At 35.3% G+C, this 15121-nt stretch overlaps 1 protein-coding gene across 19 annotated transcripts in view; it reads left to right on the top strand.

Annotated features, from left to right (window-relative positions):
* The window catches only part of MEF2C (myocyte enhancer factor 2C), a 152957-nt gene that overhangs the window by 44106 nt on the left and 93730 nt on the right, over window positions 1-15121 (top strand). For 12 of the 19 annotated variants that reach the window (XM_034656480.1, XM_034656478.1, XM_011232776.3 and 9 more), the window contains one exon: window positions 12226-12418. In XM_034656480.1, the coding sequence (XP_034512371.1) occupies window positions 12365-12418 (54 nt within the window). In that variant the 5' untranslated portion in view covers window positions 12226-12364. Of the gene's footprint in view, window positions 1-8859; window positions 9084-10325; window positions 10401-11825; window positions 11847-12222; window positions 12419-15121 lie in introns of those variants that run through there. The other 7 variants (XM_034656476.1, XM_019806526.2, XM_019806530.2 and 4 more) reach the window with 6 other exon arrangements.

The raw sequence follows: 15121 nt of genomic DNA, 5'->3' as shown, positions 1-15121 counted from the left end.
GAAATTAATCTGTTTGGCTTGAGGCTACATAGCTTTCTCTCATTAGATGGGTATGTCCAAAGATATGTGAACATTTCCCATACAGTGAGACACTGGGATTTTCAAATATCGCTGAGATCTTAATCAAAACTGTGCTGATTGCTTGGGAGTTGGGTCCTGTGAGAGAAGAAATAAATCAACCTACCCTCGTGACTCAGGTACATTAGTAATGTTGTAAGATTGTTTATTTTTTAAAGAAAGAAGGTAAAATTTAAAATATATAATTCTATATTTCACATTTGTAGAAGTCTTACATTGTATTTGTTGGATTGTTTGTGGCACTATGCATATTTAACACTGCAAAATGAACTTTTATGTCCAAGAACTATTTCAATCAGTGGACGCTGATTTAATGAAATATCTGCATTTCAAGGGAGGACACACCTTCAGATTCAGTTCCTATCAGTTTAGAAAACTTTGGCATTACACTCTATTATAAATTATAATTTATAATTTTTATGAAATTATACAGTTCTGAAGTGAAGAAAACAAGTTCACACAATTAATTTATGAAATTGAATTGCATCCAGTTGAATTTTTAATCCAAATGAATATAGAGCTGTTTTTTATTTGAGCCTCACAACCTTATCAAAGAATGTAAATGTTATTCCCATTCTGTAGATGAGGAAATTGAGATTTGGGAAACTATGGATTAGCTGTTTGTAGCAACAGTGACAGGCAGAGAATTCATGGTGTAATCAGACTGGAGTCATCATCCTCCAAATACTGCCTGGCTCCAACTGTGTTTTAGATCTGTCCTCAGATGTCATCTTCCCTGACAGCACTGTCCACCTCTGCCCTTTCCTGCTCAGGCACCTTCTTGCCTGTTCTACTGTGGTATTTTCTTTCTAGCATTTCTCCATCTAAAACCATCGTATTAGTGTGCTTGTTTATTGCCTCTCTCCCCCTTTAAAATGTAGGTTTCGTGAACACCAAGACCTTGTTTGTTTTGTTCACAGTGGTGTCCCTAGTACCTAGCATCATGCTTCACACATTTATGTCTCCGTGACTAAAGATCAGACTTTTTCATTGTTATCTGTAATATTAAGCGTTATGGACTTGGCTCACAGTCTCCGATGACATCAGTTTCGCCAGGATTTGATTTGCCCACATGGTCCAAGCTAAAGCTTAGTTTAAATCTGTGATGAGAATACACCACGTACATACAGTTGCATGTAGTTCATTTGCTCCAAAGCTGTAGCAGGTAGTCTGCAATACATCGTGTTAGGAGATCTGTACTGCATACAAGCACCAGTGTCTCATTTCTCACCTTTAACCGTCAGCATTCCTGACCAACGGCCCTGACAAAAGTTCTGAAGTATTAAAACCGTGTGTTACAGAGCCCTAGTGTGTTTTACAGCGAGCAGGGCTGTCGTGTAGAGTCCTCTTGTCCTGGAGTTTTGCACAGATAAAGGGAGGATATCGTTTTGAGAGGAATGCTCTAACTACAAAGTGCATCCTGAAGGCCATTTAGCTCACAATGAAGGTCTGTGTTTTAAAATAGCTCTATAACAAAGTAACTACAGAGTTTTGGCAAGGGCTTCAACTATTTATAGAACTAAGTAAGGCATAGTAAATAATACCACAGTACCCAGTTCTCCCTTGCCATAACCCCAAACTTATGAGAAGCACTGTAATTATATTTTTCTACTTAAAAAAAAATCATAGTAGCCATTATCAGTTTAACCATACGGAAGCTCAGGCTGAGATTTCTTTTTTAAATGCATAGTTTTGATTTTCAACAGCTGCACTGGGTCTTTAATCATATATTATCTTTATGAAGCCTTTTTCTAACATATGTTAATTGGCTGTTTTCTGTGACAAATTATGAGCTCTTACTTTGATGAGGTTCAATTGCAATCATGTTGAAGTCGAGTACGTCGAGTTTCCACCCCTGCTGGCTCCTCAAACCACTACAAACAGCCGCACGTCACTGCAGTGCTGAGTAATGGCAGGATTTGGGCTGGCTGATTTCACTACAGATTTTTTTTTCCACAGGATATTTTCAGCTTCTTTGTACTAAATCTGTTGCAGGGTTTGCCCTTTTTAGCAGAAGCATGCTCTAAAATTAACATCAAACCTTATTGGAGATTACTATAATACAGTGAGAAATATTTCATAATACAACACCCCAGCATCTGTTTTGCTTTGCTAAAATTTTAGTATATTTATTATACATTTCTTAAAATCAGTCAGTTGTTAGGTTGTTAGTATTTTCTAAATCATCAGCATTTTGCAATAAATATTTTGAATTTTTCTCTTTTGAAAAGAAGAACGGTTATTGAGTAGACGATTATCTATTTAGCTGTTTGAAAGAAAAGGCACATACCATTTTTTCTAGGTGTTTCCAAATGTCCGTATATTAAAGATTCTATTTTCTTTTTTCTTGTAGTTACATCTGTTGGTCAAGGAATAAAAAGAATTGCATGTTCCATCAAGGTTAATGTCCAGTAAGATGCATAGCATCCATTTCAGTTTTCTATCCTAATGTCAGTTTTTAATATATGATTAGGATGAACAGATATGTTCTAATCCATCTGCTCTGAGAACTGTGACAGATAGCCTGCATCAGATACCAACAGATGATCAGTGATGGCTATAATTAGAATAGATGTAAAAATACAGCGCATTTGTTTATATTCTCAGAAGTCAGGATAATTGATTAAGGCCTTCAGAAACTGTGTCAAACACCAGTCATATTGAGATTAATTTAACTGTGTTTCTGCCCTGACATCTAAGGTAAAGGATTCTGCAAAGTGCGGTTCTCCAAACCCAAAGCTAGGAGTCAAATTTCCATACAGGTATTAGAGTTTAGAATAAGATGAGCCAGATGTGAATAGGAGCTACTTCTCCTCATGAGGCTGTTTTTAATCAGCCATTTCCCTGGAGTAGCACACAATCAATGAGCTCTAAATCCTGAGGCTACCTGCATTCATAGGAAGACCTGCGAACATCATTACAGAACTTACAATTGAGCATATGTGAAAAAATTAGAGCAGAAATTAGGGGTAAGAAAGGTTAACATCAGAAGTCTTACTTTGGTACTGCTCTTTTAGAAGGTCTTAAAGAGATAATTTAAATGGTTTTTTTTTTAAAGCATATTAAACCCTACTAAATGCAGATACTACTCGATTAAAAGATCACTGTAAATAAGCCAAATGGAAAGTTATTACTGATATATGTTAGCCAGAGTGTTTGAATATGTATATTATTTTGAGAAGATACATGTGTCAATTTCAGCATGAGTAAGTAAATCTAAAGGGGCTTGTTGGGTTTTTTGTTTTTTGTTTTTTGTTTTTTTCATTAATAGTACTACGGCTAGAGAGCATGGCTTTAGGAACCCTGTGTGATACTTCAGTGTGACTGCAAAGTCAATTGATACACTGTGTCTTAAGCTAGTGTACACAAGGAAATTTAGTTCCACTTGATAAGACACATACTTAATTGGCTTTAAGAAAATAACCAAGGTAAAGAATGATGTGCAAATGAAACAGAGAACTTGGCACTTGACTGTATGAAAGCCCGTGAGCCATGTGGCTTAATTGGGGCCAGTTGGGATCATTTAATGATTGCTGTCAGAAGATCAGATTTAATTCTCCTTATAAGAAGACCACAGTGGGATAGAGTTAAACAAATTGTCATCAGAGGTTTCAGATGAACAAAGCCTTAATTAGGTTGATTAGGATGCTGTAAAAGAGATGAAGAGAATAGAAAAATTGATGAATCACTGGTTTCCATGTTGAGCCACATGTAACAGTAGTATCAAATATCTATATTTTAAGAGACATTATTACAGCATTTTGAATATTATGTACATCAGATGGAAGGCTTTTGTGTAAACTTTCTAAATTTCTGAAGTTCAACTAGAGACAAAAATAAATGACATTCAATGGAAAAAGTGGGTGATTTATTAAGCTTATTCTTCTTAATGTATAACAAAAACATTGGCAGGAGGACAGTAGTATTTCTTTCCATTTAAAGCTCATCTTTAAATATTAAATAAAGAGGGCAAATAAGTAACAACAGAGGCAAATTATTTTAAGGACATAATTTTCAATAGTTTAACGTAATATTTGAGTATAAAATATAAAACAAAGCCTTTTCTTAGAATGTCCTTTTAACCATTCATATCGCAATCTTAGTAATACTGTGATTACTTACTGGTGATAATACTCATGACTACTCAGGTGTCTTAAAATGTACTCTTACTGTTTTATCATTACATTATGAAAGACTGAAATGTGATTTTTCCATTTGCTGCAGTTTTGCAGGAAAATGTTCTCTCTGCACACACCCATCACCACACACACACCAATGTCTCAGTAAGGCTAAAAACTGTGTCCAGTACATACAGGTTTTTGAGAAAGAAATTTGTAGAATATTTCCATTTTAATACTGAAATATGATACATTAAAGATTAAGAAAATAACGAACATAAAATTCTTTTCTGACAGGATTATGAGATGCCTGGGAATTCAGATTTTATTATAATAAGATGATAATGTATAATAGCAGCCTCTCCCCTTTCAAGCCTAGCTTGATTTGAGGGCTGACAATTTTGTTTCACTGATACTGGTGTTGTATAGTGGTTTACTTGCTTTGTTCAATAACAGCAACAAAAAAATCCAGCTGCATGTTCTTACTGAGAGGTTACAGCTGGGGAACAGAACACAGTCCGTGATGCAAAATAGTAGCTCTTGCTTTGAGATGAGACAGTGCAGGAGTTACCTTTGTGGTAAGCTCTGCCACATCACTAAAGGGGCCTTTGAAAGAAAACGTGGTGGCTGTACTGTTGTGAAAAATTAGGAAAACAAAGGCATGGTAGAACCACAAATTAATTACTTAATATGATGTGGAAAGAAAAAACTGTGGTGTGGTTCAATAGCACGAGGCTCTTGACATATTTAGACCATTCGGACTTTATTTTGGCATGGGGAATGGAGAATGCTGTTTAAGCTGCATTGTGAAAAAAATGTTCAAGACAGAATATGCCATGGAAAACCATGACAGGGAAGCTGTGCTTCCCCCGTGTTTAGTAAATTGTTTATAATGCAACACAGTTGTTTAAAGGTATGTGTCTCCTAAATTCTAGAACTCTGTAAATAAAATGATTTATGCCAGTGATAATGGCAGGTTAGGCCCACTTATTAAATTAATTGCAGAGGTTTTCAAAACGAGTTCCTTTTTAGCCTTATTATATTTCTGACATACATTTCATCTCCTTTTGTCCTTGGGGAAAGATATTAAAGTAGGACTGGAAGCATTAATGTAGAGTTTTCAGCAGCCGTGGTCATTGGGAAAATTGATATATTTCCCTAGTTATTTCTACTTTTGCAGCCTGAAGCTCTTCCATGACTGATACTTAAGAGAAACTTCTTAATTTTTATAAGACCGTAAATTTTTTCTTCATATAATGATTATTGTTAAGGAATAAATGAAGCATTACCTGTTAGAAGTTGCTCATCATTAGCTTTGCAAAGTGAAGTCTTCATGGTATATGTAAGGACTATGATTCACTTGGTAACCTCATGAATGCCTCAGAACTGAACCAGTCTTATAAGTAGTAGGCCATGTTTCCAGTACTGCTATGGACCCACTTCACATATAATACCACCTTTAATGACGATAGCCATCCTGCACATCAGGAAGTTTGTTCCCGGGGCATCTGGGTGGCTCACTCGGTTAAGCATCCTACTCTCAACTTCAGCTCACGTCATGATCTCAGGGTAGTGGGATCAAGCCCCATGTTGGGCTCCACGCTCAGCAGGGAGTCTGCTTGAGATTCTCTTCCTCTCCTTCTGTCCCTCCCTCCCCCCTCCCGCCCCACTAGTGTTCACTCTCTCTCCCTCTCCAAAGTAAATAAATAAATCTTTAAAAAAAAAAAAAGTTTGGGAGCGCCTGGGTGGCTCAGTCGGTTAACCTCTGGTCATGATCCCAGGGTCCTGGGATTGAGTCCCACATCAGGCTCCCCACTCAGCAGGTGGCCTGCTTCTCCCTCTCCTGCTGCCCCTGCCTGTGCACCTGTTCTCTCTCTCTCTCTCTCTCTCTCTCTCTCTGTTAAATAAATAAGTAAAAGCTTAAAAAAAAAAGCTTGTTCCCAACTTGTTGTAGGGAACAACAAGCTGAAGTTCAGACCTGAGCTTCCTAACTCCAAAATTCTTTCTGCTTCCACTCCTTAGTATAAATTCTTCTTCTTCCATATATGAGATGCTGTATAAATATGACAAAAGATTAAGTGAGGTTATTGGCCTGCTTCTATACACATGAAAATGTTCTCAGGAGTAGTCATCAAAAATAACAACTGAAGAGGGGCGCCTGGGTGGCGCAGTCGTTAAGCGTCTGCCTTCGGCTCAGGGTGTGATCCCAGAGTCCTGGGATCGAGCCCCACGTCAGGCTCCTCCACTGGGAGCCTGCTTCTTCCTCTCCCACTCCCCCTGCTTGTGTTCCCTCTCTCACTGGCTGTTTCTCTCTGTCAAATTAATAAATAAAATCTTTTAAAAAAATAACAACTGAAGAAAAAACACACCTGAGAAATGAAAATTTTAAAATTGTTAATCAACTAAGTTATTAGCTCCTACTATAGGCCTGGCAGTGGGGTAGATACTGGGAATACAAAAGTGGGAATTCGAAAGTGAGACAAAACAGAGTTGGCTCACAGATGTTGAAGAAGACAGGCAATTTCAATTATGACAAGTGCTACAAAGGAAGACATGTTGCTATGAGCCCTCATGGGGGACTTAACTGCAGTCATGAAAAGATGGACTGCTTCCTGAGGGGGTGAAATTAGAGCTGAGATGCAAGGGAAAGGAAGAAGTTAAGGAGACACAGAGGGGAAGCAGGAGCATTCCAGGCAGAGGGAATTGCACGTGGAAAGGCCCTGTGGTAGGAAAGAGCATGGCATGTGTGAGGAACGGACAGATGACATTATTTGTGTATGATACTATGTTACAGAGACTTGAAGATGACTCAAAATCCCATCATATTTACACTAAATTGGAATAAATTGAGAAAATAACTTTGTGTTTGGCATGATGCTACTTACCCAGTGGTAAATAATGGTTGTTTTTTTATTATCTTTAGGAGGTTAAGTTTCGGCTCTGTGTCTAAAATGAGTTCAGCTTGCATTTATAGCTAGGGTAACATAACATGCTATATAGAACATCATAAACTTAGAAGTGGAAGAATGACTTTCAGGACCAAGGAAATATTCCCCAATTTGTAAGACATCACATAGTTCAGTAACAAGAATAATAATAATAATTATATCTTTTGAAGTTCAAAATACCTCTTAAGCAGAAAAAAAAAGTGAAAGTTCTACTTGTTCCTTTTAACCAAAATATAATTACATGTCTCACATGTCTTTCAAATATATCATAAGGTAAAAAGTTAAATGTATCAAGTTGTACCATAATGAGCAGAGTTTTCCACTTAAAATAACATTGAATCATTTAATTATTTGAATTAGTAATACCGGGCTTGCAGCGACTGGGCTTAAGATAATTTTTGTCCCTTACTGAGAATCCAGTTTGTATTTATTTAACAGTATAATTTCTTGTGTGATACAGCGTCCTTGGTTTTCAGCCTTGAGTTTTTATAAAACATTATATGAAGATGCTAGTGTAAGTGAAAATGCGAGCCAGTGAAGAAGTTATTTGCTAATATGAGTAAAAGAAAACCAGAATTCTTTCTTTGCAAATTGACTTCACATATTTTAATGCTTTATCATTATTCATGGGCTGTTTTTATTTAAGTGACTGCATTGTGCTTACCGTAGCAAAATACATGCTTTGCAAAGATAAGTTTAGCAGAAGAGAATTAATTTCTTCCCACATCTTTTAATGTGGCATGGCAGTCTCACTCTACGATCAAAACACATAACTGAAGGTTGTGTTTAATTTCTAAATCAAAGTGTTGTGGGAAGATGATTGAAATCTGAAGATGACTCAGATCCACTTGATATGTGGTTTTCTTCCTACAGAAACCTTATGGTAGACTGCCATTTCCATGTTAGAAGGAACCTAATAGTGATGAGATTGAAATAAATAGTTTCACTATATACTGAAAGTTTATGTTAGTTTCTTTGGTTCTTACTCTGAAATTTTTAAAAGCACTCTGAGACCTTCAATAACATAGGCATCTATTCCCCCCACCTACTCTATCTTTTTTTTTTAACTATGGGTACAAAGAAGTAGCCAGTGTGTCTTCCTAACAAACACTGATATTTTGGGGGCAGTTTTTGTAATTTTTTTAACCAAAAATAAAATGTATCCAGTTGGCTCTTTGCCTATATAGAATTCTTCATTTGCCTCAAAGGGTAAATTAAGATTATATGGCTGCATTATCCGTGTCAGATGATTTTTGTGAGGCGTGATAAAGGTAATTGTGATATATCTCCTACTGCATCAAAGTGGACTTGTTTGTTTTCTTCTTTTTATTTCTTAAAGAAATCATACAAAATATTAACCAAGAACAGAGATGGATTTTTCTTAGGTGTTTTAAAAATAGAAATAAAAAATTGCGTCCCCTTGTCTGGATTTCTGTCATTGTCCCTTATCTGAACCTCTCAAAGGCCTCTCTGTGTGTGGTGTGCAGTACAGCACACTCAGACACTTCTGCTCAGAGAAGGAAGTGAAGAGTTTTGGTTCCCATTTTACACTTCTGGAACAGTTTAGGGAAGGAAGCACCTTTACACCTTTTATTGTTCGTGGTTGCTGACATCATATCCTTCCCTGACCAGTCTGTGCGTGTTTCCTGCCATTCTGTCAAGATTCTTCTGTGTTACGGGGAGGGATTTGTGGGAGGGAGGGAGAGAGAGAGGGAGGAAGACAGCAAGAAAGAGTGAGGCAGGGAAGGGGGGAGGAGGTGTGTGTCACTCAAGGGAACTTGTTTGTAAATGAGAGAGCTGGGGTAGGAGAAGGATCTTTAGCATCTGTCCACAAGAAATTCTTCTCAACTTGGGTCTCAAAACCACTTTGCCTTCATCTGTCTGCTTATGCCAAACTCAAAGTGAACAGAAGCCTGCCATAATGAAGTTCCCCTTTTTAGTAAGCAGCCTGATTTTATTTTTCTTATATTTAGGTTGACAAAAAGAAAAAAAAAATGCAGAAGACTGTAGCTCTATAGAGTGTAACTGTGGTAGAGCATTTCTTTTTCTTTTTTTAATTACTGATTGTTTCTATGTAGCTCTGTCATTTTCCAAGAATGCTTCTTTCATGTGGAAAGAAGTAGCGGCAAGGCTGCTGGAATTATTTTAAGCTTATGGTTGATTGTACATAATGAAAGTTCTCAGCATAACTTGAAATTCTACTACATGTAGTTTGCTGTTCTTTTCTTTGTATACATACAAAACAATTCTAAAAACTACTAAAGTTATTTAATCTCTTCTTTGGCTTCCCTAAGCCTCCTACAAATTAATACTTGAAACTGACCTTACAATATAATCTTTGCATAAAAACCAGCTTAGAGAAGTAGTTATGCTAAGAAAACAACTACTGAGCTATTGTTGACCTTCCTAAGTCTTTGAGTTTTTACTGACAGCCTCGAAATGTGGTGATCCATAATCAAATGTTGTAAGCCACGTTTCGTGACATATTTTATTTCATGAAAAAATCGCATCATCACCGCGTAGTATTCTGCATATGTGCATAATAATATCAAGTTTTGCATTTTAAAAATGTTCAGAAGGCAACACTTCAAGAAATATTCATTTTTATGGAAAACAAGAAAATATTTTAATTTTACTGAAATTTAAGCTTGTTTCTCTTTACATTACCTTGCATATTTCAAAAAGGGAAATACATCCAATGGTATTTTCACCAACTCTTTTACATATATATTTGATATACGCATACAAATTTTTTCAGGCAAAATATTTCCCATCCTTTTTTAAGAATTAACAAAAAAAAAATCTTGCTCTGCTCTTTTTAAAAAGTGTCTCTCCTTTCAGAGTTGTGAAATACGGGGTGGTGATATGTAGGAACTCTTCTAAGTTTGGCTCATGAGGAGTTCTCTCTCTGCCTTTCTGAAGAGACTTTTCTCGAGGGATGCTTCTCTGCTTGTTTGGTTATTTGTATTTTGAAACCAGGATCTGTAGAAGTTCTCGTCTTCCCCGCCTTGTCACCACACTCTAATCTGTTCACCCTGACCTTCCACCTTAAAGTGAATAAGAGCTTAGGCAGGCATAGTCCTGTAAGCCGATAGTGCCACCGGCCTCAGCCAAATGAAAAGAAAGGAAATTGTCCCATATGCGTTTGCTGTGGATTCATGGGTTGGCTTTTCTGTGATAGAGGAAGCCTGTCTGTCTCTCTGGGGTCTTGCACATGCATGGGAAATGCCATTCTAACGTGCCGCTTGCTTCCAAGGTAAGACTATAGGAAACACAGGAAAGTTGCCCAGTTGAGTGATATTTAAGACGGTTTCTAAAAATAAATAGATAGATAGTGTGTGGCAACAGTGAATATATAATGCAATTGTGCTTCGTGAATGTTTCATATTTTAATGTGATTTTAATGTCTTATAGCTAATTTTTTCATGTGTATTTGTCAAATGTGTGTTATTTATATAACTCTTCAGAATTTTTGAACTACTTCCAATGTTTAAATTTGCCGCTGGAGTAATAATTTTTGATGAGCACTGTGTGGTCATGATGTTACTCAACATATATAGTATTCCCAAAGGCAGAACTGAGCTGCAGTTTCATAGAAAAGCGTTGGGCAAAGGAGAATGGATAGTCTTAGTATTTAAGCAGCGCTTAATCCACCAGAACTAATTATATCATAATAGCTTCTGCAATTAGATAATCACAGAAAATTTTAATTTAAAGAAATTTACTCAAGGTGATAAAGAATTTAGAAATTGAATTAAAGAAATCAAAAGACAGCTGATGATCAGACCAAGTGTGTAACAGCTTTCCTGTTCCAATAACTTTGAATTGGAGCCAAATAATCTATTAAGTAGCCAGGACATTGGCTTAGCATTACATAATACATGTGGGAATTTCTCAGGTCCCTCATCAGACACCAACTAAAACAGGGAAATTCTGAGCAATGCGTAAAGTAGTTGCATTCTTTGACGTAAAACTGGATAGAATAATTGAAGCTGTTGCTTATAAATGAAGAATCCAATGTGGAATGCTTTCTTGTTAACTTCCACATTTCACGGCAATTCATTTTCATTATGTTCAAATGTTTTTAGATATAATTTAAAACAAAGTAAAATATATACTTTTAATACTTGGGTTCTCTGGGTTTGTTTTATATTATTGATGATCATTTCCTTAATTTTAATTCATGACCTAAAGGTATCTAGTATATAATATCAGGCTTCTATAATTTTGTATCTTACTCCCCAAAGACATATGATATGTCTTTTTAAAATATTTAAATTTAGAAAACTGATGGCTTATTATGAAAAGTGTAGTTATAAAAAACAGTATCATTATAAATAGAGTAATACTCTAAATTTTTGCACCATTTCTTTTCTGTGAATGATTATCTTTTTTGATTCTTGTATTCAAGATATAGCTTAAGGGCTTTCAAGAGGAAAAGGAGATCTCACTGCTGATAGCTGCTTATTATGTAAGATTAAATATCCCATATTATTTTTACAGTGTTCTCATAGCAGTGACTTTTTAAAAATAAGATTAAAGGATTTAGATTTAAATTAGTTGACATTTACATATATCAAATAGCACTTTCATAATAGTCCATCCTATTTGCATAACGAGGGGACGTTATCACCTCTGCTGTCAAAACACGAGATTGTTTTCCCTTCAGAAATGAATTAGCTGCCCTACTTAGCATACACAGGTACATAAAGGTTCATTAACTCTCTGATTTAGGTAATTTTTCATAATAGAAGGGTGAAAATAGTCACCTAATTTCATTAAAAAATATTAAGGAACTCGTTGCAAAAGATACATTTCAAGTGTTGGGCTTTGAAGTATAGTTTTTGTCATTTAAATGACTTGTTAAATTACTTATGAGATTATTTTAATTATAAAAACAAACCGTTCCTATTTGATATGCTCCTGCATGGGATATACCATGTGCTTTTAGTACTTATTTTCATTCATTTGATTGGCTTACTTTCATATAGTTCTCTTTTTTAAAAAATTAGAATATGATCGCTCTTATGAAACTGCCTTTCTGTTAAAGTGGTATTTAATTTTTGTCTTTTGTCCAGCAGGAACGAATGCAGGAATTTGGGAACTGAGCAGTGCAAGTGCTGAAGAAGGAGATTTGTTTGGAGGAAACAGGAAAGAGAAAGAAAAGGAAGGAAAAAATACATAATTTCAGGGACGAGAGAGAGAAGAAAAACGGGGACTATGGGGAGAAAAAAGATTCAGATTACGAGGATTATGGATGAACGTAACAGACAGGTGAGTGGGGTAAACTTTTTCTGGTATCATTATTTACATGGACTATTTATACATTTTCCCCAAGTATTTTAAAGATACTGAAAAACATTTTGAGCTTAGAAACATCCATTAAGAAAAGTTTTAGTGAATTAAATTGTGGCCAGTTTAAATGCTAATATTCTATCATATGTAAAGGGGGGAAAATCACTTTGTCTGTTAGACAAATAGTTTACACATTCATGATTGTTCACTTTTTATTTCAACATAAATTTTGAATGGGCACTGTACTTCTGTAATATGAATAGCTTAATAATCAAGAGTTAATAAGCATAACATTGCTACACTACACGCATCATCAAACAAAGATATTCTTATATGCATGGGAATGAGGCCTTTTGTGGTCATCCATTTAAAGGTTTAGAATATAGGCTTATAAAAATGGCTTTCATTGTATTCACAGTAAAAGAGACTTTGAAATGTATTTAAAATATTTAGCATTGTGCTGACAACAACAAACACCCTTACAAAATATTAGTAACTTAAAACATAGAGGCAAAAACTATTAGTTAATTCACACCATTTTCCTTAAACCATGACTTTTATAAACAAAGACGCAGAAGATGTTAGTTTTTTTCTGCAACTCCATTGATAAAGCTGTATAAACCCATTAATCCGTCCTAAAGATTTTATATATCCAAATGCTCTGTTCAGCAAAGACTTGTATATCATGAATATCTGTGATTTGACTATTTTTCTTCACACTTGGGGAAAGTGCATTTAGTTAGATGATATAAGGATAGCTGTGTGGTTTGTATACATTCTAGTATTAAATAACAAATAATGGGAGAAATTATGTTACTGTCAGATCCCAACCATTACAAATGGGTAATGGAACCTGAAACACAGGCATTCCCTGACCATAGGAGAGAAGAATATTTTACTGATTGCCCACCATACTGATTTCCTCCATATAAAGACACTCTATCTCTCCGGTTGTCCCTTTCTGTCTTCTTGGAACTGCAAGTGAGACTAGAACTGATTTGTGGTTTAAGGTGTTTTTTTTTTCTAGTTTTATTGAGAAGTAATTGACATACATCACTGTGTAATTTTAAGGCATGCATTGTGTTGGTTTTATTTACATATATTGTGAAATGATCATCACAATAGGTTCAGCTAACATCCATCATCTCATACAGATACAATAAAAAGAAAAGAAAAAAAGAAAAAGGAAACAAATTTCTCCCTGTGATGAGGACTCCTAGGATTTGCCCTCTTAGCAACATTCCTGTATATCATACAGTGGTGTTAACTATAGTCACCATGTTGTACATTACATCCCTAGTACTTATTTATCTCATAACTGGAACTTTGTACCTTTTGACCACCTTCATCTGTTTCTCCCTCCTCCCACCCTCCACCTCTGATAATCACAAATCTGATCTCTTTTGGTGAGTTTGTTTGTTTTTTAGATTCTTTGTATAAATGAGATCATACAGTCTTTTCTTTCTCTGTCTGACTTATCTCACTTAGCATAATGCCTTCAAGATTCATATATGTTGTTGCAAATTGTAGGATTTCCTCTTTTTATGGCTGAATAATGTTTATGTGTAGCCGCTTCTTTATTCATTCATCCATTGATGGACACTTAAGTTGTTACTTGTGTAAATTATAATGAATAGAAATTGTTCTTTATGCCATCAAAACCAGAATGTCATGAAGAGATAAAGAAATGTTTTAGATTTTCAAGTTTATACCCCCTTAAATTATTATATTTAAGGTATGTATGACTTGAACTATTTTTGCCTGAAAATTGAGCTAAAGGATAAATAAAGGTTTATGATGGATTTCTTCATTATTTTCCTACACATTGTTTATTGCTATGGGTCAAGCCAAAAAGTAGTAATTCTGTCAATATAAAACCACAGTATTTCTTAGTTGGCTTATAACTTGAAATTGAAATTAAGATTGAAATATTGAACACGGTGTACCATTGACTGTTTAGACCCTGTTATTTGGAATAGAATCTATTTTGAGTGTAGTCAGAAGTTACATGAATTAGCACCTACATTTCATTAATAATACCAGGTAATTTTTAGGTTCATGAAATTTATTGTATCTTCCTTTTGCTTACAAAGAGAGAAGAAAATTTTTTAGGTTGAATTCATGAGTTTTCATTATGCTTTATGAAGGAAGATAAAACACACAGGGATGCAAGAATTTTAGCACATACTTTTGAGCTAATAATTGAAAATCTTTTCTTAATTTAAATATGGTTGTGTCTATAATTGCTGTTACTCTTATCCATGTCAGAAGTCATAATAATTTTAGGAGAAAAAAATTGTTTGAATTCAGTTCAATTTAGATTTTTTTTTAATCCTGAAGATGAATTCATTAATTTTATTTTATAGAAATTTAGGATCTCTGTAGTCTTCTCCACACTTTGGTACAGCAAGCCCTTCACTCATACTCTTAAGTCAAATTGGTAAAATTGAAAACTGCCATGTTTTAATGTATATTTCAGTGATTATTTTAGATGGCTATTGACAATCTCCAACATCTGTCTTACTTATAAATGTCTGTTACGTGTACCACTTACCTACTACAAGAGTGGCCATGAGAGCCTAAAAGATGTACATCACTTCTATAATCAACACTAGCAAATCTGCAGGAGCAGGTCATCCCAATTGTGGAGGCACCCCTAGCCTGGGCTTCCTTTAAACCATG

The sequence above is a fragment of the Ailuropoda melanoleuca genome, chromosome 3, assembly GCF_002007445.2.
Source record: "Ailuropoda melanoleuca isolate Jingjing chromosome 3, ASM200744v2, whole genome shotgun sequence".
Classification (NCBI taxonomy): Eukaryota; Metazoa; Chordata; class Mammalia; order Carnivora; family Ursidae; genus Ailuropoda; species Ailuropoda melanoleuca.
Note: the sequence above shows the minus strand (reverse complement) of the source record. Positions and strands in the feature narration are given on the sequence as shown.